Here is a 16,618-nt window from a genome sequence, read left to right as displayed (position 1 = left end):
ATTACCTCAGACCCTCCAGAATCAGGCTTTTCATGCTCCAAAACACTGTTAGAACCATCATTGACCGTGGCCAATGCTTCCCAGGCTATAAACTCATCTGGTTTTGCTCCCTGTGCGTACAGCCCTGTACTTTCTACCCTACTGTGCTGCTCAGGATGCTTTGCACACCATCTCAAGCTATTCAGAGCCTCTGTGAAGCATGACCACTTACGCTGAGCTGAAATGGCAGGAAGAGTCTCCATGCCCAGCTCAGACCACAGCCCAAGGCCAGGAATACAAACACACATTTATCTGCAAAGCCGCACACACAGCACACAAAGTCAGGGGTCCCACCTCATTAGGTACTAGAAAGATTGAAGGGATTGAACACAGACACAGAACAAGTGTCTTGCAAAATATTCACTTAATTCCATACCAGCTGACTGTGCAACTTCAGAAAAATTCCCCTCTTCTCCAGTCATGCAATGTACCCCACTAAGACACAGATTACCTGTTCAGTGCAAAACCTGAATCTGAAGATAGCCTACTGCTGGTCATATGAAGTCACTAAAAGTAGAAACTTCCCTCCCTGGTGATGCTAACCCCATGGAAGGCATTTGCTGGTGCAGCCATGCAATGGATGCATTGAATGCAACAGATCCTCAGAACTTGCAGATCAGGTGCTCCAACTGCATCAGTGAAGTGCAGCTTACCTAGAGCAGTTCAGGACCTAGACTTCCATACAGCGTAATGAAAGTCCCTGCAACCACATAAAACCCCCAAACGTAAGGATTACCTATAAATAAGCAACAACAGGGTGGGTTTCACAGTTACAGAGAAAATACAGTGATCACCCGGGAGCAAAAGGACACTGAAAAGCTCCTAGGAAGAAAAAAATCCAACAGATATAAAGCCAGGAAAAAATAGAAAGTATTAAAAGCAAGAGCTACAGCTTTCTCCACTGCCTAATAATGAGATGATAATAATATGATAATAAAGTTAAAAGCTTGGATAAGAAGGAAAAATTTCTACAGTTGGAAGTCAAAGTCTAAATTCTTGGGTGTATTATGGAGCCAGCTCCCTTGGACCCTATTTGCCTCCCATGGTCTTACGCACCAAGTGGGCTATAAGGTCACAGTGTGAGTTCATTGATTAGGAGTCATACAAGTTTGGAGGTGCCAAGCTGAAAGTCACAACACCTGTATGGGATATGAAGACACAGCAATTTTTCAGCCTTATGTGTGGTGGAACAGGGCAGGCTTAACAGACATCCAGGACAGTGCAACTTTCTTACTTGCTTTGTGGTTTCAAAGAAAAACAAATGACCAACAAATATATGCATCATAAACCAATGTGGACTTGCCAGTATGCTACAACACCTTTGGGGTCTTCTGGATGTTGGTAATGGTTTTAATTATCTTCAGAGGTAGTGAGCTGTTTCTGCTTTCCTTCTTATTTTAAATCTGTTCTACTCTTTGTGTACATGAAAGGGAAGAATTGTGAAGTTTCCCATTTAAAAAAGGCTGTCATTTGCTATTTTTCTGTGCACGTTTCTGTACTTTCTCATATGTATATCCCTTTCTACATATATGCAAGTCAACCTAGATATATACAAACATGCCAAATGTTTCACATTAAAGAAATGCATATATTTAAAATATCATACTGTATACTGTCTATTTTGGCAATAGCCATCTGGAAGAGGAAAAAAACATAGAAGAAATACTTAATGTAATCAAACTAGATTTTGTACACTTCTGCCAACCTACACAAAGAAAATTTACCAGCTGCTTTTTGTTCTGCAAGCAAATTAACCATTACTGCAATAGCTTTATCAGAGGCACCCAGGCTACATCAAGTGGCAACCAACATCAGCAGAAGACCATCTAGCTTTTCAGTGTATTTTAAACTGCTGTGGAAGATATGACAGACACACTTTTATCACCGCTACAAAGGACATACCCCGTGAAAATCTCAGTCTCTCAATATCTTTTATTTTCCTCTGTGGTCAACACATTTTTTTGTACCATTATTTCTAGTTAAGTCCTCCCCTGGACCAGGTCTGGGCAACCAACAGCTGACAATGGCTCCTGTCACAGCACACGGATTTCAGAATCACCTAATGTTTACCCCAGGGCTTCATATCCACGACTAAGCACTCCAGCCCATTCCTGCTGCCCATGCTAAGCATGTCTTTAAATTAGCTTCTCTTCCAGATGAGTAACACTGGACTGTGACCAAAGCCCTACCTGTCCTATAGATTTTCTCCTTCCTACAAGACCTTTAATAAAATTTGTGTTATCAGAAAGTGATGGGCTCTTGATTTCACATTCCTCTTTCACAGCTGCCTTATTCCTGCCGAAACAGTGGAATGAAATTATGCATGGAAACTCTGCTGAAAATTTTCTTCATGGAAGAAGAAAAAATGCCCAACCTGCTCAGAATCCAAATTGGAACCAGAAGGGCCCTGATTCCATATACATGTTATCAATATGGTACACATTTGAAAATTGCACAGTACTTATCAAACGTGAGGGTCTTCCCCTGGGAGGAAGAGGATTAAGATGTAACCTTGGGTCAAAAGAGGTTACACAATCAGGTTTTCCCATACCAACACTGAGGATACTAAATTCATGGTGGAGATGCTCACCTGCAGAAATGCAAGGGAACACTGGAAGAAACTAAAATGATTAAAAAACAAATTAATTACTTTATGCAGAAGAGCCCCAAAACACAGATTTGGCAGGAATACTCCTCAGACTCACTTATTTATTCATTCATTTTAGTGGCCATGCTCTACTTTGTGAATTATTCTTGATAATTCAAGCAGACATTTGAGAAAGTACCCAGTTCCCACATATATTAATATATATTATACAGCTTCAAAAATGAGTTTTTGAACTACATATCCATTCCTGTGTGTGCCTATCTGTGTACATCTCCAAAGACGACAGCTGAAAAAGGGAATATTTGTTTTTCATCTCTTAATTATGCTTCCCCCCCCCCCCCCCCCCTTTGGCTGCTAAAGGTTTCTGCTCTCACTGAAGGGTGAGACAACAGAGCCTCTCAGAGCCCCGATTTTTGGCACCACCTCACTCCAACTTTATGCTTGAGGCTACTTCCCCTCTGACTGATTCTTAATTTGAATAAGCTTTCACAGAAGACTGTATCAGAACTGCAGCAAGTTAATCTTATTAAACCACATGAGTTTAAAAACTCAGAGCTTGATGTCAGGCAGGCTGTTTCCAAATTGGTACACTTAAGATCCAAATTAGATCATGAGCAAAATATTAAAAGGCACTAAAGTTACTTAAGAGTGAATTTCACTTTCCAAAAGAAATTTCTGGACATTGGGAACCCAGGACTCGTGCCAGTTCAGTGGGAGTCAGGCTCCTGGCTGCAATGGGCACTTTTGAGTGTTTTAAGCCCTTAAATTGTAAGCTACAGAGAAAGGTTGTTAAGACATAAAAGAATTTACTTCACCTATTGTCAAAACCAGTGAAAATACATGAGTCCTTCTGAAAGGATACTTTTGTTATAGGAGGTTTCTGCTCCACTCAAAGTCTCCTGACACAAAACACCTTTGGCAGATGCTGTGTATTAACTGAATCTGTAAACTGATGAAGCAGCGTGTTCTTTAAACACTATAGAAGAAAATCTCCATCCTCTTCCACTCCCTTCACTCTTTTATAGACTACTTTTGGTTTTTAAATAATTGACAAATATTTACAATTTCAGTTTCACTTCAGCCACCCCTGAGCATAGAAAACTGCAGTAATTAGAAATGGGGGAAGTGGTGACTAGGATACAATCCACCCTTGGCTTGCCAACCCAATCACCTGCACAGTTTGCAGCGAAGTAGCTGGCTGCTTAGTTGCCCTTACATCCCCTTGAGTTCCAGTGACTTGGTAAGATGACCCACCATGTGCTTTTGCTGCCTGGATGCCATCCACGAAACAAAGTTTGCAGAGATCTCATGGAATGCTTCTACCTCTGCACTGGCTTCAGACAGCTCCTGTCACATGCATGGCATTACACAAGCACCAATATGTTTTCTGGATTGCAGCCTGACACAACAGACATTAGTCTGTGTAGCCTGGTACCTGGCTTTAACTCTTTACAAGTGCAACTAATCAACTGAAATTGATTTTCCAGAGCTCAGTCTAAATCCACTGCATTGAAGGTGACCTATATTATTTGTGTGTATGTATAGGTAAGGGCTTTAAGTTTTTTTAAAGTGTCTCAGATATTAGATGTCTGTGTTCAGCTGTCGGCAACATTGCCAGTAATTCCAAAGAATGCCAAGGAGCAGTTCTGACACAGGCAGACCTTACAGGGTTCCTACAGATTTTTCCCCTGCTCCCCTAAATGTCAACAGAGATTATTCATCTGTCTCCACACACGCAATTCTCAGTTACCCATGGGAAAAATCACAACTAGAGCACACCTCCAGTCCACCAACATCCCTGATAACAGCACAGTGCTCTGATATGCAGCGCAGTTAAGACCCAAGACATCTGCAACAAGCACTAATTTTTTTCCAGAATTAACCTTGCTCCCTCCAAGCTAATGGTTGCTTTTGTATTTTACTCCACACATTTGCTAGTACTAGCATCAAGGACCAAACTTTACTTTCCATCAGTGCTAGCTGGGCACCACTGTAATCATTTAAGTAGAACAATCTGTTCCAAGTGACCAAGAGACCTAATTTATCAGGAACAGAACAGGCATTTTGGGGAAGGACATAGCTATATATTTATGTGGCTTGTAATATTTGAGTCAAATGGGACATTCTGCTTAATTCAAAGCCACTTTGGGGAAAGGAAGAGAGGAAGCAAGCTTTCCAAAGAGAAACGGCTCAAAACTCTCAAGTTTATCATAAATTTATCATAAAGATCTTTTTTCTCCCTCTCCTGTCCTTTTGGTTTTGCTTAAAATAAAGAAAACCCTCAGCATTTGGAGTAGGCTTCACAGGGGGTGGGGGCAGCAAGAGCACATAATAATAAAAAAATAACATCTTGCCTTTATATAGGTCAAGATGCAGCCTGAACTGAAACACTGTACAGCTCATCTTGCCTCAAACATGGCAATGTAGAATTAAAGGGTAACCAGGGAAAAACAAGAAGAACCTTCACATACTCAATAAAAAGTCAAAACACCATAAGAAGAAATACTTGAAAGATCATAACTTTCTCCCTTGGAGAGCAGATAAGTTAGAAGCAACATGACAGATGCATACAAGCTAATGAACAGAAATGGAAAAGGTAGCTTGGATGCCTCCCTCTCCACAGTCTGAGGAGGGAAAATTAAAACCTGACAAAACCCCAATCATTTTTCACATGATAAGCTGTTACCCTGCTGGAAGTCATCATGGCCAGGGATTTGATGAGATTCAGAAAGGATTTGGCCATTTACGTGGACAGCAAGAACATCTAGCAATTGCAATTAATGCTAACAAAAAAAAAAAAAAAACAACCTAGAAAGAGTATTAACAATTTTGGGCATTGGGGTGAAAGCCCCTCTCTAACTATGAGGGATCAGGATAAAAAATGCATGGGAGTGGCAGAGACAGTTCTTGCTCAAGGTGGGCACGCCAAGGCACAGCGGTAGCCCAGTGACTGCATGGGGGAATCCTATTCCCATTCTGGCATCTTTTCTTCTGGCTAGCTCCAAATCATCCCTTCTTCCCTTGCATTAGTTTTATAGTTTTCTATGGTTCTCTTGCCCGTAACTCCATCTCCCACTCCTCAAAGCATCTCTGCAATAAACGTTTTCCTCCTTTGTCACCAGTCCTACTCTGGGTAAAAGCATGTAATACACTGTCTACCACAAACTGCAACTCTCATTAACAGACTGAATGCTGAGACTGTAATTCAGTCCAGAGGCTCTACCACTGCCCATAAACTACTTGCTGTCTCCCAGTTTACGATGTCAGCAGGACTCCAGCTGAATTAAGGCTTCTACTGTATATAACCAACACCAATGTATTATCTTATGCATAATGCATAGAAGATGGCTCTAATCATAAATTCCATATCCTTCCCTTCCTTTACATCACAGATGCGGCCTGGCATCTCTTATGCACTCTGCTTACTGATACATAAACTCCTTCTCCTGAATCATAATGGCAGCAAAACCTTTTCTTGGGTCACTGCTCCTGATAATAGCCATTCGTTCCTTCTTTTCCTCAAAGAGGTTGAAATAAACTTCAGTTCATCCCACTAAAAAAGTCACACTAAAATTTAAGGACCACGTTGAACTGATGATCCAGGAACACTGCCTGCATCAGTCCATGTTTTTGACACTGGGAAGCAAATGATTTTTGCCTAATACCCATCTTTTGCCTGTTTGCATTTGGTATCAGCAGAGTGGTTACACAAAATGCAAAGCTACACTATGGATGCTAAAGTACAAACGTGCAGAGGTGAGTGAAGAGTGCAGAGTGCATTTCCAGCCCCGCAGAGAAGTACAGAAAACCCAGGGATACACACAGAGAGGGTGTGGTATAACCCAGCACAGGTTTTACATGTCTTGGAATGGAATATGGAGTTCAAGCTCCAAAGATTCCACAAATGATGCAGTCAAAAACGTGCTGAATGCAAGCTTTGAAATATCCTGGAGAACAGACAATCCCCTCTGTATAAACCCAGTTTTGACCTCAAGCAAAGACTAACTGAGCTCTTTTGTACAAGAAGAAAGAAAAAAAGCAAAATAAACTGATATAGATGCATTACTTCAAAGTCATCTTACCACTCAGCCTATTAGCCATTATTTCTAGCCAGAAGACTAACTGGAGAAGGAGCATGTTCTCCACTATCTATTAGTATATTTAGTATATTACTATATATTAGTATATTAGTATATATAGTATATATTAGTATATATTATAATATATAGTATAGTATATTAGTATATTAGTATATTTAGTATATTAGTATATATTAGTATAGAAATGTATCTATTTCCTGAAACTAAATTATTTCTTTGTTATCTTAAGACAGTATAAGTCCATTTAGCCTGAATAAACTCATTACACTACCTTGCAGTGCTCTAAATCAGTTTAAGCCTTGTGACAAAAAGACCAAGCACCTGAAGAACAAGCCCTGAGATGGCCTTGTAAGGCTGTCACATTCAAGTGGACTGAAGATGTAGGAAGACTGAGCAGAAGCATCTTCAATGTTGACTGCTTCAGCAATTTAGACAATGGACAGGAGGTACCATGGGCACCACGCATATACTTGGTTTAAACTTTGCTTTTCAGGCATCTTGGATAATGCTTTTCAGGTACAAAATCTGTTTCAGCAAAAGCAGAGAACAGTACCTGAGGGTCTAGAGCTGCATCTTCCCCGACTGCCCTCCCTGCAGCTACAGGAAGGCTTTCTATGAGCTTGCACCTGCCTCCTGCAACGTAGTAATAAATGTAACACACGCTTCAAATGGTGGACACCACTGTCAGCAGGATGTCTCCATCTTTGTTCAACACCTCCTCCTTGGGTACAAATTACTAGCTGCTATTTTCAACAAGCCTCAAACGTTCAGAAAAAACAGATGACAGGAGCATGTTTCACATAGGCCTTCTCCCACTGGCAAAAGCTACACGCAGCGAGCTGCCAGGGGCTGGCCGGTCCCTTCCCTCTGACAGGCTTGAGCTGGCCACTTTCATACTATTAAAGAAATGGATGGAGTAATAAACCTGGATTTTCCCTGCTTGGTTTTCAGCACACCAAAGTGTTCAGCACTTCTGAGGCCTCTTCAAGACAGGATTTATCCAAGAGATTATCCCATGCCTTCTCTTTGTCAGTTAAGGCCAGTGAGGGGGGGAAAAAATGAAATTAACAAAACAAAATAGCCAGAAAACTTAAACAGTCTTAGAAAACAGCAATGATTAATTCCTCCAGCTTCCTCCAGCCTGTGCACTTCAGGGTAGCCTTTCCCTTTGGCCACAGAGATCACCAGTTGCACATCGCTTTCTCAGTGCAAGCCTGGATCTTCTCAAATGATAGCAGATTGGAGTTGCATGCTAACAGCAACAAAAAGCGGCCATGGCACAACACAACTGTCTATTTATTTATTTAAGTGTGGTGGTTTATAGCAGACCACGGCTACCAGTTGGTAACCAAAGAAGCCTAAAGCATTATTTTTGATCTACAGAGCCTTCCACGATTTGGAACCTGATTACCTTCAGAAACTACTGCCTCCTCATCTGTTACCATGGCAGCTGCAATCAGCTGAGATGCTTGAACTGACAAGACCTGATTTACTATGGTACCAGGGCAATTCCAGGGGGCTGTCTCAGAATTTACTCCTCTGCTTGGGTCTGACAGCATTTTCAGGAAAGGAAAAGGTGGGATAAATTAAGACTGTACAGGTTGGGAAATACTGTCTTTTTTTACAGTGATACAACAGCTCAGTGCACGCTGCTCCACCCAGCACTTACTGGACTGGGTTTTTTTCTTTTTTATTTCTTCCCCACTCTTAGCAATAGTATACGTGCCCTTGTCCCAGGGCCAAAGTGCAAATGAGATCAGTATAATTTACTTCATTTTAGAATATCTTTCCACATGGTGTGAAAATAGATTGTTTAATCAAGTCATGAGGCTAGTTTTCTAGCCTTTAAAAGCTAAATCCTGAGAATATGAGTTTCAGTATTCCCTATTAATTTCTACTGGTTACAGAAACTACTGCTTAACTGAAACATTAATATTTTTCCATATAGATGCTTTTCACGTGGTAATCTCAAAGCACCAGACACACTTCCCAGGAAGAGAAAAAAGCTTCCCATTGCAACAACTCAGTCCTTCAAAAATGTACTTCCCATGCCATCTGTGTGATAATGAATTTAGAAAAATGAGTAGTATCTTGGCAGTCTTTGCAAAATGTACTCAGGATGCAGGGGAAGGAGGAGGGGTTCCTACCAAATGGGACATTCAGTATCCAAGTCAGAGGTGATGACAACGTCTAAGCAGGGGGCTTTTTTTCTGAGAAATATGCCATTAATTTTGAAGAGCCTGACACAACTGTGCTGCAATTCAGCTGAAGTCTGCTCATTCAGTCCTACTGACAGCCATGTCATTACAGAACTTCCAGATCTGCAGCTCTCCTTGTCCTGCACATTTCCCCTCACGTATGCTGGGACAAGCTACTTTATAAAAAACTCTACCAAAACATCCCAAAATTGGTATGATCAAAAACTGTGGCTATTTCTTGAATTATTACAGTGAATTATCCTATCTGTAAAATACGCACATCCCCGCCTCTTATTTCCCAATGCAAGAGCAGATCACTGGCATTTGAGAAGTGTCTTGAAAATCACAGGTGCCGATAGCATCAATAACAGCACACCATGAGATGTAATATTATTAAAATAATAACGGCACTTGTTTCGGACTCCTGCATTTTTCAGGTCATCAACCAAAAACATTAACAAAACACAGCCCTTCAGGGAATGAAAAATCTTTGCAGTGTAATGCAAGGTGGTTCATACAGTTTCTTTCTTCTCAACCACCACGTGCAGAGTGCCTGCCGCTATGCCTCTGACTACTGGAAAAGAAACTGCGGGCTTCTTCAACGATGCCAACGCTGAAACCACAGAGACAAACCATGCAGATTAAACTCGAACCTAAAGGAAACTAGCTTAGCTAAGCAACTGCAGCTTGGTAGGCCATCTAGTACCTTCCAGCTCTGCCTCCACCAGAGCTACTAGAAATTCCCTATCTGCTTGTCCAGCAGAGCTGCAGTGCCCAGCTGCCAGGCCCTGGTGGGCACTGCACAAGGGCGCTTTGCTGGGGCAGACGGCACTATGGCCAGCTTCTGTGGTGCTGAGGGCACCCATCCTGCCACACTGTGCAGACTACACATCCTCCACCAGAGCACCCGCAGTTTCTCTGTCCTGTGAACAGCAGGTTGCTTTGGGCAAGAGGTGTCTTGCCTGTGAGACACAAAATGGGTCCAGTCCTTCCTTCAGGCGAGGAGAGAGCTGAGCAGCTTTCAGCCCTCATCCCTAAGCCAGAAGTGGCAAAAGTGGCACAGAGCTCTACAATGCTCTACTGTGGCAGAAAGCAAAAGCTGCCCCCTTTGCAAACTGAGCTGAGTTGATGAGAAATCTGAGTTCCCCAGCAAGAGCTTTCCACATTTTCTAACTTCCAGATTTTGAAAAGGCAGAAGGAATTTTGCTTTGATTTTGGGAACAGCTGTTGAGACCTGCGAACATTTCTCCCCTGACTCTCCTGTTGTGCCTGCTGGTTTTATCTTGTTATTCCATCCCTCCTTTCCTTCCTCCAGCTTAAGAGTAGCAGACAATGGTTGGGGCAGACAAAGATCCCTTCACCCCTGATATATGGAAAGCAAAAGGAAAGCCTTGATCTTGCCTTCAATACAAAAAAATACAATTGTTCTGTGTATGTGTACCTACATGTGCCAGCTTTGCTACTTGCACATTCCAGCCCATAACAACATTCAAGGTTAAAGCCTACAGGAAAGGATAAGGAGATCAGTAACTGTTTCAAATTACTAAGTTAAAAACAAAAGTGGTATCAAGAGTGCTCAGTTCTGCGAACATACATGAAAACCTGATCCACCCCATCTTCTTCGTTCCATTGGCTTCAACCCAGGAGAGTACACGGACAGTTCTTCATTCCACAAAATGCTTAAGCACGTGCCTTAAAAAGAAACATGTGCTGGTGTATTTGTCTGAATCAAGGAGGAGGCAACTAAATGTTTAATTCCCTTGCCCATGTTGCAGCCTTAAATTTCTGTGGCACTTTTACAGGGCGACAAGCTCCGCTGACTTGTGAAACCACCAACATGCAAAAAATAAATACACAGATTTTGTCCTTCTGAGTGGGGCATTTCCTTGGTGGAAAGCAACCACAAGAAATTCAAGAGAGGATGCTGAAAGCTTTTTTTTTTTTTTTCTTCTTTTTTCTTTTCTTCAGTAGGGTGTTTTTTAATAAAGTAAACGGCAGTGTTAACACTATGAAAACAAAGGCAACTCTTATGGGAATAGGAGGCTGCTTTTCCCTGTTGTTCGCAGAGAACCCCGGCTGTTTGAATGGATGATATGTTAATTTTGTGGCACAGTTGCTCAACGGAGGACATAGTGAAGTCCCCCATGGTACAGTGCACACAGTTTACAATGGACATGGCTAGAATGTTATTGTGTGTTGTAGCCCTCAAAAAGACGTTTCTCCAAAGCAAACATGCTATGAAATACATTCTTCTCTAATCATATCAGAAAAACTTCACTCTGTAAAGCAGTCTTTTTGAGCTTTTATGAGCAGCTGCTGCTCAAATGCTTGAAGGAAGAGCTGGCAAGTTAAAAAACAAAACAGGCCACAGAGATTTAATTTCCTATAAAATAGCTCCCTACAAACTGTTTAAACAATTCTTTACTTAGAGCAATACTCCGAAGATTTTAGAGATTTTCAGGGCAACGCTTGCAGTAAGAACTTGTGTTCCCTCTGCTCAGGGGGCTACACAAACACACCATCAGATTTATGCCTTTCCCCTTCCAAATAACCTCACGTACTTGTCTGCAAAATTAATTTAAATAAACATAGAGAAGAAAGAAACATGCTAGCTTTTTTTTTTTTTTTTTCAGTGGCAGTAGGTGCAGGGGGAGGTTGCGCTAGGGGAGCAGTTTCTAATATCTACCATAAATCTGCTCACTCACAGCCTCAGCTCACATACTAATAACATGTCTCACACATACTTTTCTTCCCACCTTTCTGTCTTCCCCAACCCCACAGCCATGCCATAATGTGTCTAAGTACAGCATTGCTGATTAAAAACTGCCAGCAGTTAAGACAACTTATTTTAAAAAAGGGGACTGTGTATTTATGAATGCAATAATTAATCAATGCATAATAAGCATGCACTGCGCATATCATTTTTCTTTCCATACACAGACAGCTTCGATTACCATGTGGGTTACACTGCCACTAGGATCTTTAGTTCCTAGTAACTGCTTCCCCACCCCGCAGCGTTAGCAAAGACAAGCTCATTGTATTAAAGTCTGCAAAACCACCCAAATACTGCTAAATTGATTAATTTTGCAGGTAAAGTCTTTCAGAAGAAAATGCCATAGTTAGTGCCACAGCTACTAGGGCTGTCACAATTTTCCTTTTACAATACTTTTTTCAGAGGATAAGCTATAAAGGAGTACTCAGGGCTGTGAGCTGGTAGACTGGTTTGCATTGTAAGAACGTATTCCATTTTAATGGCTTTGTTTTAAAATTGTTTCAACTCTTCAAATTAATCGAGAGTTAAAAAAGACGTGAGACTGACATAAAAATGTATTTTCCCTCCTTTTAACCTGCCTTTTGACTAGAACCAGTTTATATCTATTTTCAAGAAACTCAATAGTATCCAATTAATAATACGATTGCACACTTTTTCATGGAAATTGATCCACAAATGGCTTAAACTGAAAGAGCCACCACCCTTTCCTGAGCCTCCCCACTGATAAACAGCATCAAACAAGGCCCCACAGACACTAATATTCAGTCAGTAGGGAGTTGCTTTTCCCTTACAAACAATTTTTCCTCGGTGACCGTTCTCTACAGCACCACTTTCTGCCCAAATGGGAAAACAGAGATGCTTTGCCACAGAGGTATCCTTCCCTGCTAACTCTCTGCTAAGCCCAGCTGTTCGAGTCCACAGTGATGACATCTGCAGCCAAGTTACCAATGCGAGTTTTCATCCCAGTACAGTGGGCGCACAACATGATTATGTGTCCTCCCTCACCAAACAGCTAATATTTATTGTAAACCTGCGACACACAGGGACTGACCAGAAGACTGCAGACCTCTGCACTTGGCTTAAAGGCTGGCACTTGGAGGATGCTGCTACATATATATATATATATATATATATAAAAATAGCAATACTTTTTATACTGTGATAGTCCACAAAGGGGATGACACCATTTTATTCTGCCAATATGCAGAGGATTAGGGGTTTCTGCTTGAAGCCACTAACAACCTGAACAGGAGAATTACAGTAATTCCACTAAAACCACTGAATCCAAGGGACCAGCTGATGCACATTGTTAGCGTTTCCACTTGTCTTGAAAACGTAACTGGCAGTATCCTACAAACAGAACTTCAACTAGCTATGCAAGGAGGTTTAACTTTAAGAATGGACTTACAGGAGGCATATGCAGTGATGAGGACTTTTTTTCACAAGACCTCTCAATGTTTTGAGATCTAAATCGTTGACACAGAGCAATTCTAAAGGGAGCTCAAAAATAGCCGTTGAGAGGTCAAACAAAAGTGAAACACATGCTTTCTGTTGCTCACACAGCTCCATTTTTAGTGCAAAGTGTCTCGCAGCAAACAACAGCAAGATACTCCGTTAAAACCTTGCAGTGCTTTATCCATTACATCACCATGCAAACACTGTTGTCATGACTTCAATTAGCAACACTTTGCCTATATCAATACCATTATTAATACACTGAAATATTAATGTCTATTATATTTAATTAACAGTCAAAAGTAATGAATAAATATTCACGTGCAGTTATTACGAGAAATACTGCATGCAACTACATGTCAAGAGCTGTGACTTGCAACTCTTTCCCACAGCCCCTCTGGTGCCAGAAAATACCCTGAACAATTCAGCACTAGTTAAACCTTCCACAATCAGGATACCTCTAGGTTGGAATAAGCTGTTAGGCCCTGGTTCTGCCATACAGGAGTCTAAGTAGCGTGTATCTCAGTTACCATTTCCAGATGCAGTAGCCTGCTTCTGAAATATAGGAGTCTGTCGAAATAGTGTGTATCTCAGTGCCATTTCCAGATGCAGCAGCCACACTTAACAACAATAGTTACTGTACAGAAATTTAGCATGTCTTCTGCAAAACCAGTGTGAATACGAGTCCTTGACCGGGAATTCAGACCTTTCCTAAAACTAAACATGGCAACACAATGAAAAATGGAGAGTTTTCATTGTATTGTGAAAAATGTTATTCTGAACACAAAATATTAATGGTTTATTGGCCATCTCTTTGAACACAGCACAAAAAAACAATGAATGTGCATTTAAGAAAGACTTCATTTCCATGTTCATTAAAAGCAATGACATTTAGTTATTTCAGAGGTAAAACTGGGACACAGTGAGTATCAAGATAACTGATTAGTAGCACTTACAGCAAATGTTATTTATATTGTGTGATGCTAACCCAGCTCTGCTAAACCCACAGTTTAGCAATGATAGCTGTAATTTTATGCACATACATACAGACTAAGTACCTGCATTTTCTCATGCAAACACAAGCACAAATTGGTGTGTACATACTGGATTAAAAAAATGACAGTCAGCAAACAAAGATTATTAAATACTATACCTTTGAGTCATAATCTTATATGCATCTGGCAGATAACAGCGGATATTCTCCATCTGAGCAGGATCAGAGTCACAGATTTTATCATCAGTCCTCCCATAGTTGGCACTTTCAATCATGATGACATCTGTTCCCGGGCAGCGAAGCTCTATGGGGTAACTCTCACAGGACAGTTCCCTTCGGACCACAGCCATGGGGACTGGGGCACGGCTGAAAGCTGCAAGGATTAACACAGAAACACAGCAAACATTTACTTTCCATACCGAGGCTAGGATTAAAAGCGGAACGACTTTTAGCAGCAGATTTTATCCATATGCTGTACTGAGATAGTTTCAGTACCATTGAGATATGATCTGCAGAAATGAGGTCTGATCCCCAGTTTGCTGGCTGCCCAGAGAAATGACTTCTCCACTCAGTGGCTTGATTTTCTCATCTCAAAAATAAGCTAGCGATCTCCTTTATACAAGGCTTTAGAAATACCCTATTGAAAGAGGTAAATAGCAACTATGGCATTGTTATTACTTCTACTTACCAGGTGAAAAGCTAGTTGGCTTTGATATATAAAATTACAGACCTTTGTCGTACCTGATCAACCAGGGAAAATTTTCTGACCATGAGCAATCCAAGCACCAGGATCCCACCTGCTCAGTGAGATTGCTTTGGTCCTCCTGCAGATGTAAGAGCATCTGCATTGCTCCTGGTACTTCTCCTGGTCCTTAGAAAACGAGCCTAATGGCTTTTGCTGTTGCCTGCGGTGTGTCGGGGGATGGTCTGCAGGTTCTGGCAACCATCCCAAAGTTTGGGCCCTGCAGTGATATTTTCCATGGAAAGGCCAATATATTGGACACTAGGTGATTAAAGTTTAGTCCTAGCTTTGCATCAGATCTGCCTGAATGTTCAATACTGGCACGTACTTGCAAAGTTAAAGATCTCTCAGAAATCTTACCTGTTTTAAAAGAAATCCAGGCTACAGTTTGCAAAAGAAAAAAGAAACACGCTTTGAGATGCTTTGAAAACAAAGCCCTGAATTATTATACATAAACTCACATGACAACAAGCAATAATATTTCCCATTTTTACAGAGTCTTTGATTTAAAGATCTTCAACAGCTTGGCAAACATTAATGCATTAATCCCCCAAATATCCATACGAAGTAGCTATGCATTGCCTTTCTCGTCTCAGCTGCAGAAGGGTTATGTGGCTTCCAGAAGATCTCAAAGGAAATTCATGGTGAAACTGGGAATAAAATACTTATTTTCCAGCCGAACACACCAGCTGCAAGCTAAAACTAAAGCTAGCCCCTTCCCTTCCTTATTACACGAGAATGAAAACTCACCCACACCAAAAGGTTTGCAGCTGCAGGGATGACATGCCCTTCTGGCTCCATGTTGTACTACTTCCAACCACAAAACAAAAGATATAAACTAAGTCTGTATCTGTGCGATGGTCACAGAGCAGTCAGGGAAGTTTTAACCCTCTAACAGATTCAGGGCCCATTTGACACCAATCATCTTTCAACAACTCACTCACCCTCAAGCACCATTTTAAAAGCCATTATACCCTCTCAAAATCAAAAAATCCCTTCCAAAACTCTGTGCACAGTACATGCACACCAACTTCGCTTACGGAAATAAAAGTGTACTGATAATTCTCAGTATACCCCTTAACTCCACCAAGGCTGTTGTGTTTTTCTAGCAAGCAGGAATCCAACACATTACTCTGACTTCTGTTAAGCCTTTTATTATTGTTGTCTCATTTAGATTTGTATTATTGGACATGTAAGAATTCCCATTTCTGTAAATTTGCAGGGATTACTCTAATATCAGATTCTTACTGATGTGCCAGAGTTGTGGACTAATTGCCAAACTCCCAAGACAGACATGCGTTTATTCTTGAATAATAGCTTTTACAATTAGCATAGATAGCTTTAGAGCTTGGATCATGTACGATGTCCTTCCCTGATATCGGAGAAACAGTTTTGCCCTGAGCTTGTATCACACCATATGTTTGTGTAATGCAGTAAATTCTTACTACAAACAAGTTTTCCTATTACAGAAGGAAGGAAGCCAGGACAATTGTGAACCTCTGAGACACAATACCTTATTCTTACCTGTGGCTTTACATCACTAAACAACAAGGTGAGCGGAGGAAGAACGGTACATAAAGTTAGAGACAACATTTGACCAAAGAGGTAAGCCTGTCAGAAAGGTAGAGTCAGCAAAGCCCAGCAATTTTAGCCTGTCCTACACACGACATCAAGAGCTATTAACTCTGCTTAAAAGGATCTGTCTGCAG

At 41.1% G+C, this 16,618-nt stretch overlaps 1 protein-coding gene across 9 annotated transcripts in view; it reads right to left on the bottom strand.

Moving 5' to 3' along the window:
* Nucleotides 1-16,618, bottom strand: part of ADGRL3 (adhesion G protein-coupled receptor L3) — a 359,731-nt gene that overhangs the window by 286,068 nt on the left and 57,045 nt on the right. For 7 of the 9 annotated variants that reach the window (XM_080378662.1, XM_080378666.1, XM_080378664.1 and 4 more), the window contains one exon: nucleotides 14,327-14,540. In XM_080378662.1, coding sequence (XP_080234788.1) covers nucleotides 14,327-14,540 — 214 coding nt within the window. Of the gene's footprint in view, nucleotides 1-14,326; nucleotides 14,541-15,269; nucleotides 15,291-16,618 lie in introns of all 9 variants that reach the window. The other 2 variants (XM_080378661.1, XM_080378663.1) reach the window with 1 other exon arrangement.

The sequence above is a fragment of the Falco punctatus genome, assembly GCF_963210335.1.
Source record: "Falco punctatus genome assembly, chromosome: 1".
NCBI lineage: Eukaryota > Metazoa > Chordata > Aves > Falconiformes > Falconidae > Falco > Falco punctatus.
This window is presented reverse-complemented; position numbering and strand designations above follow the sequence as displayed.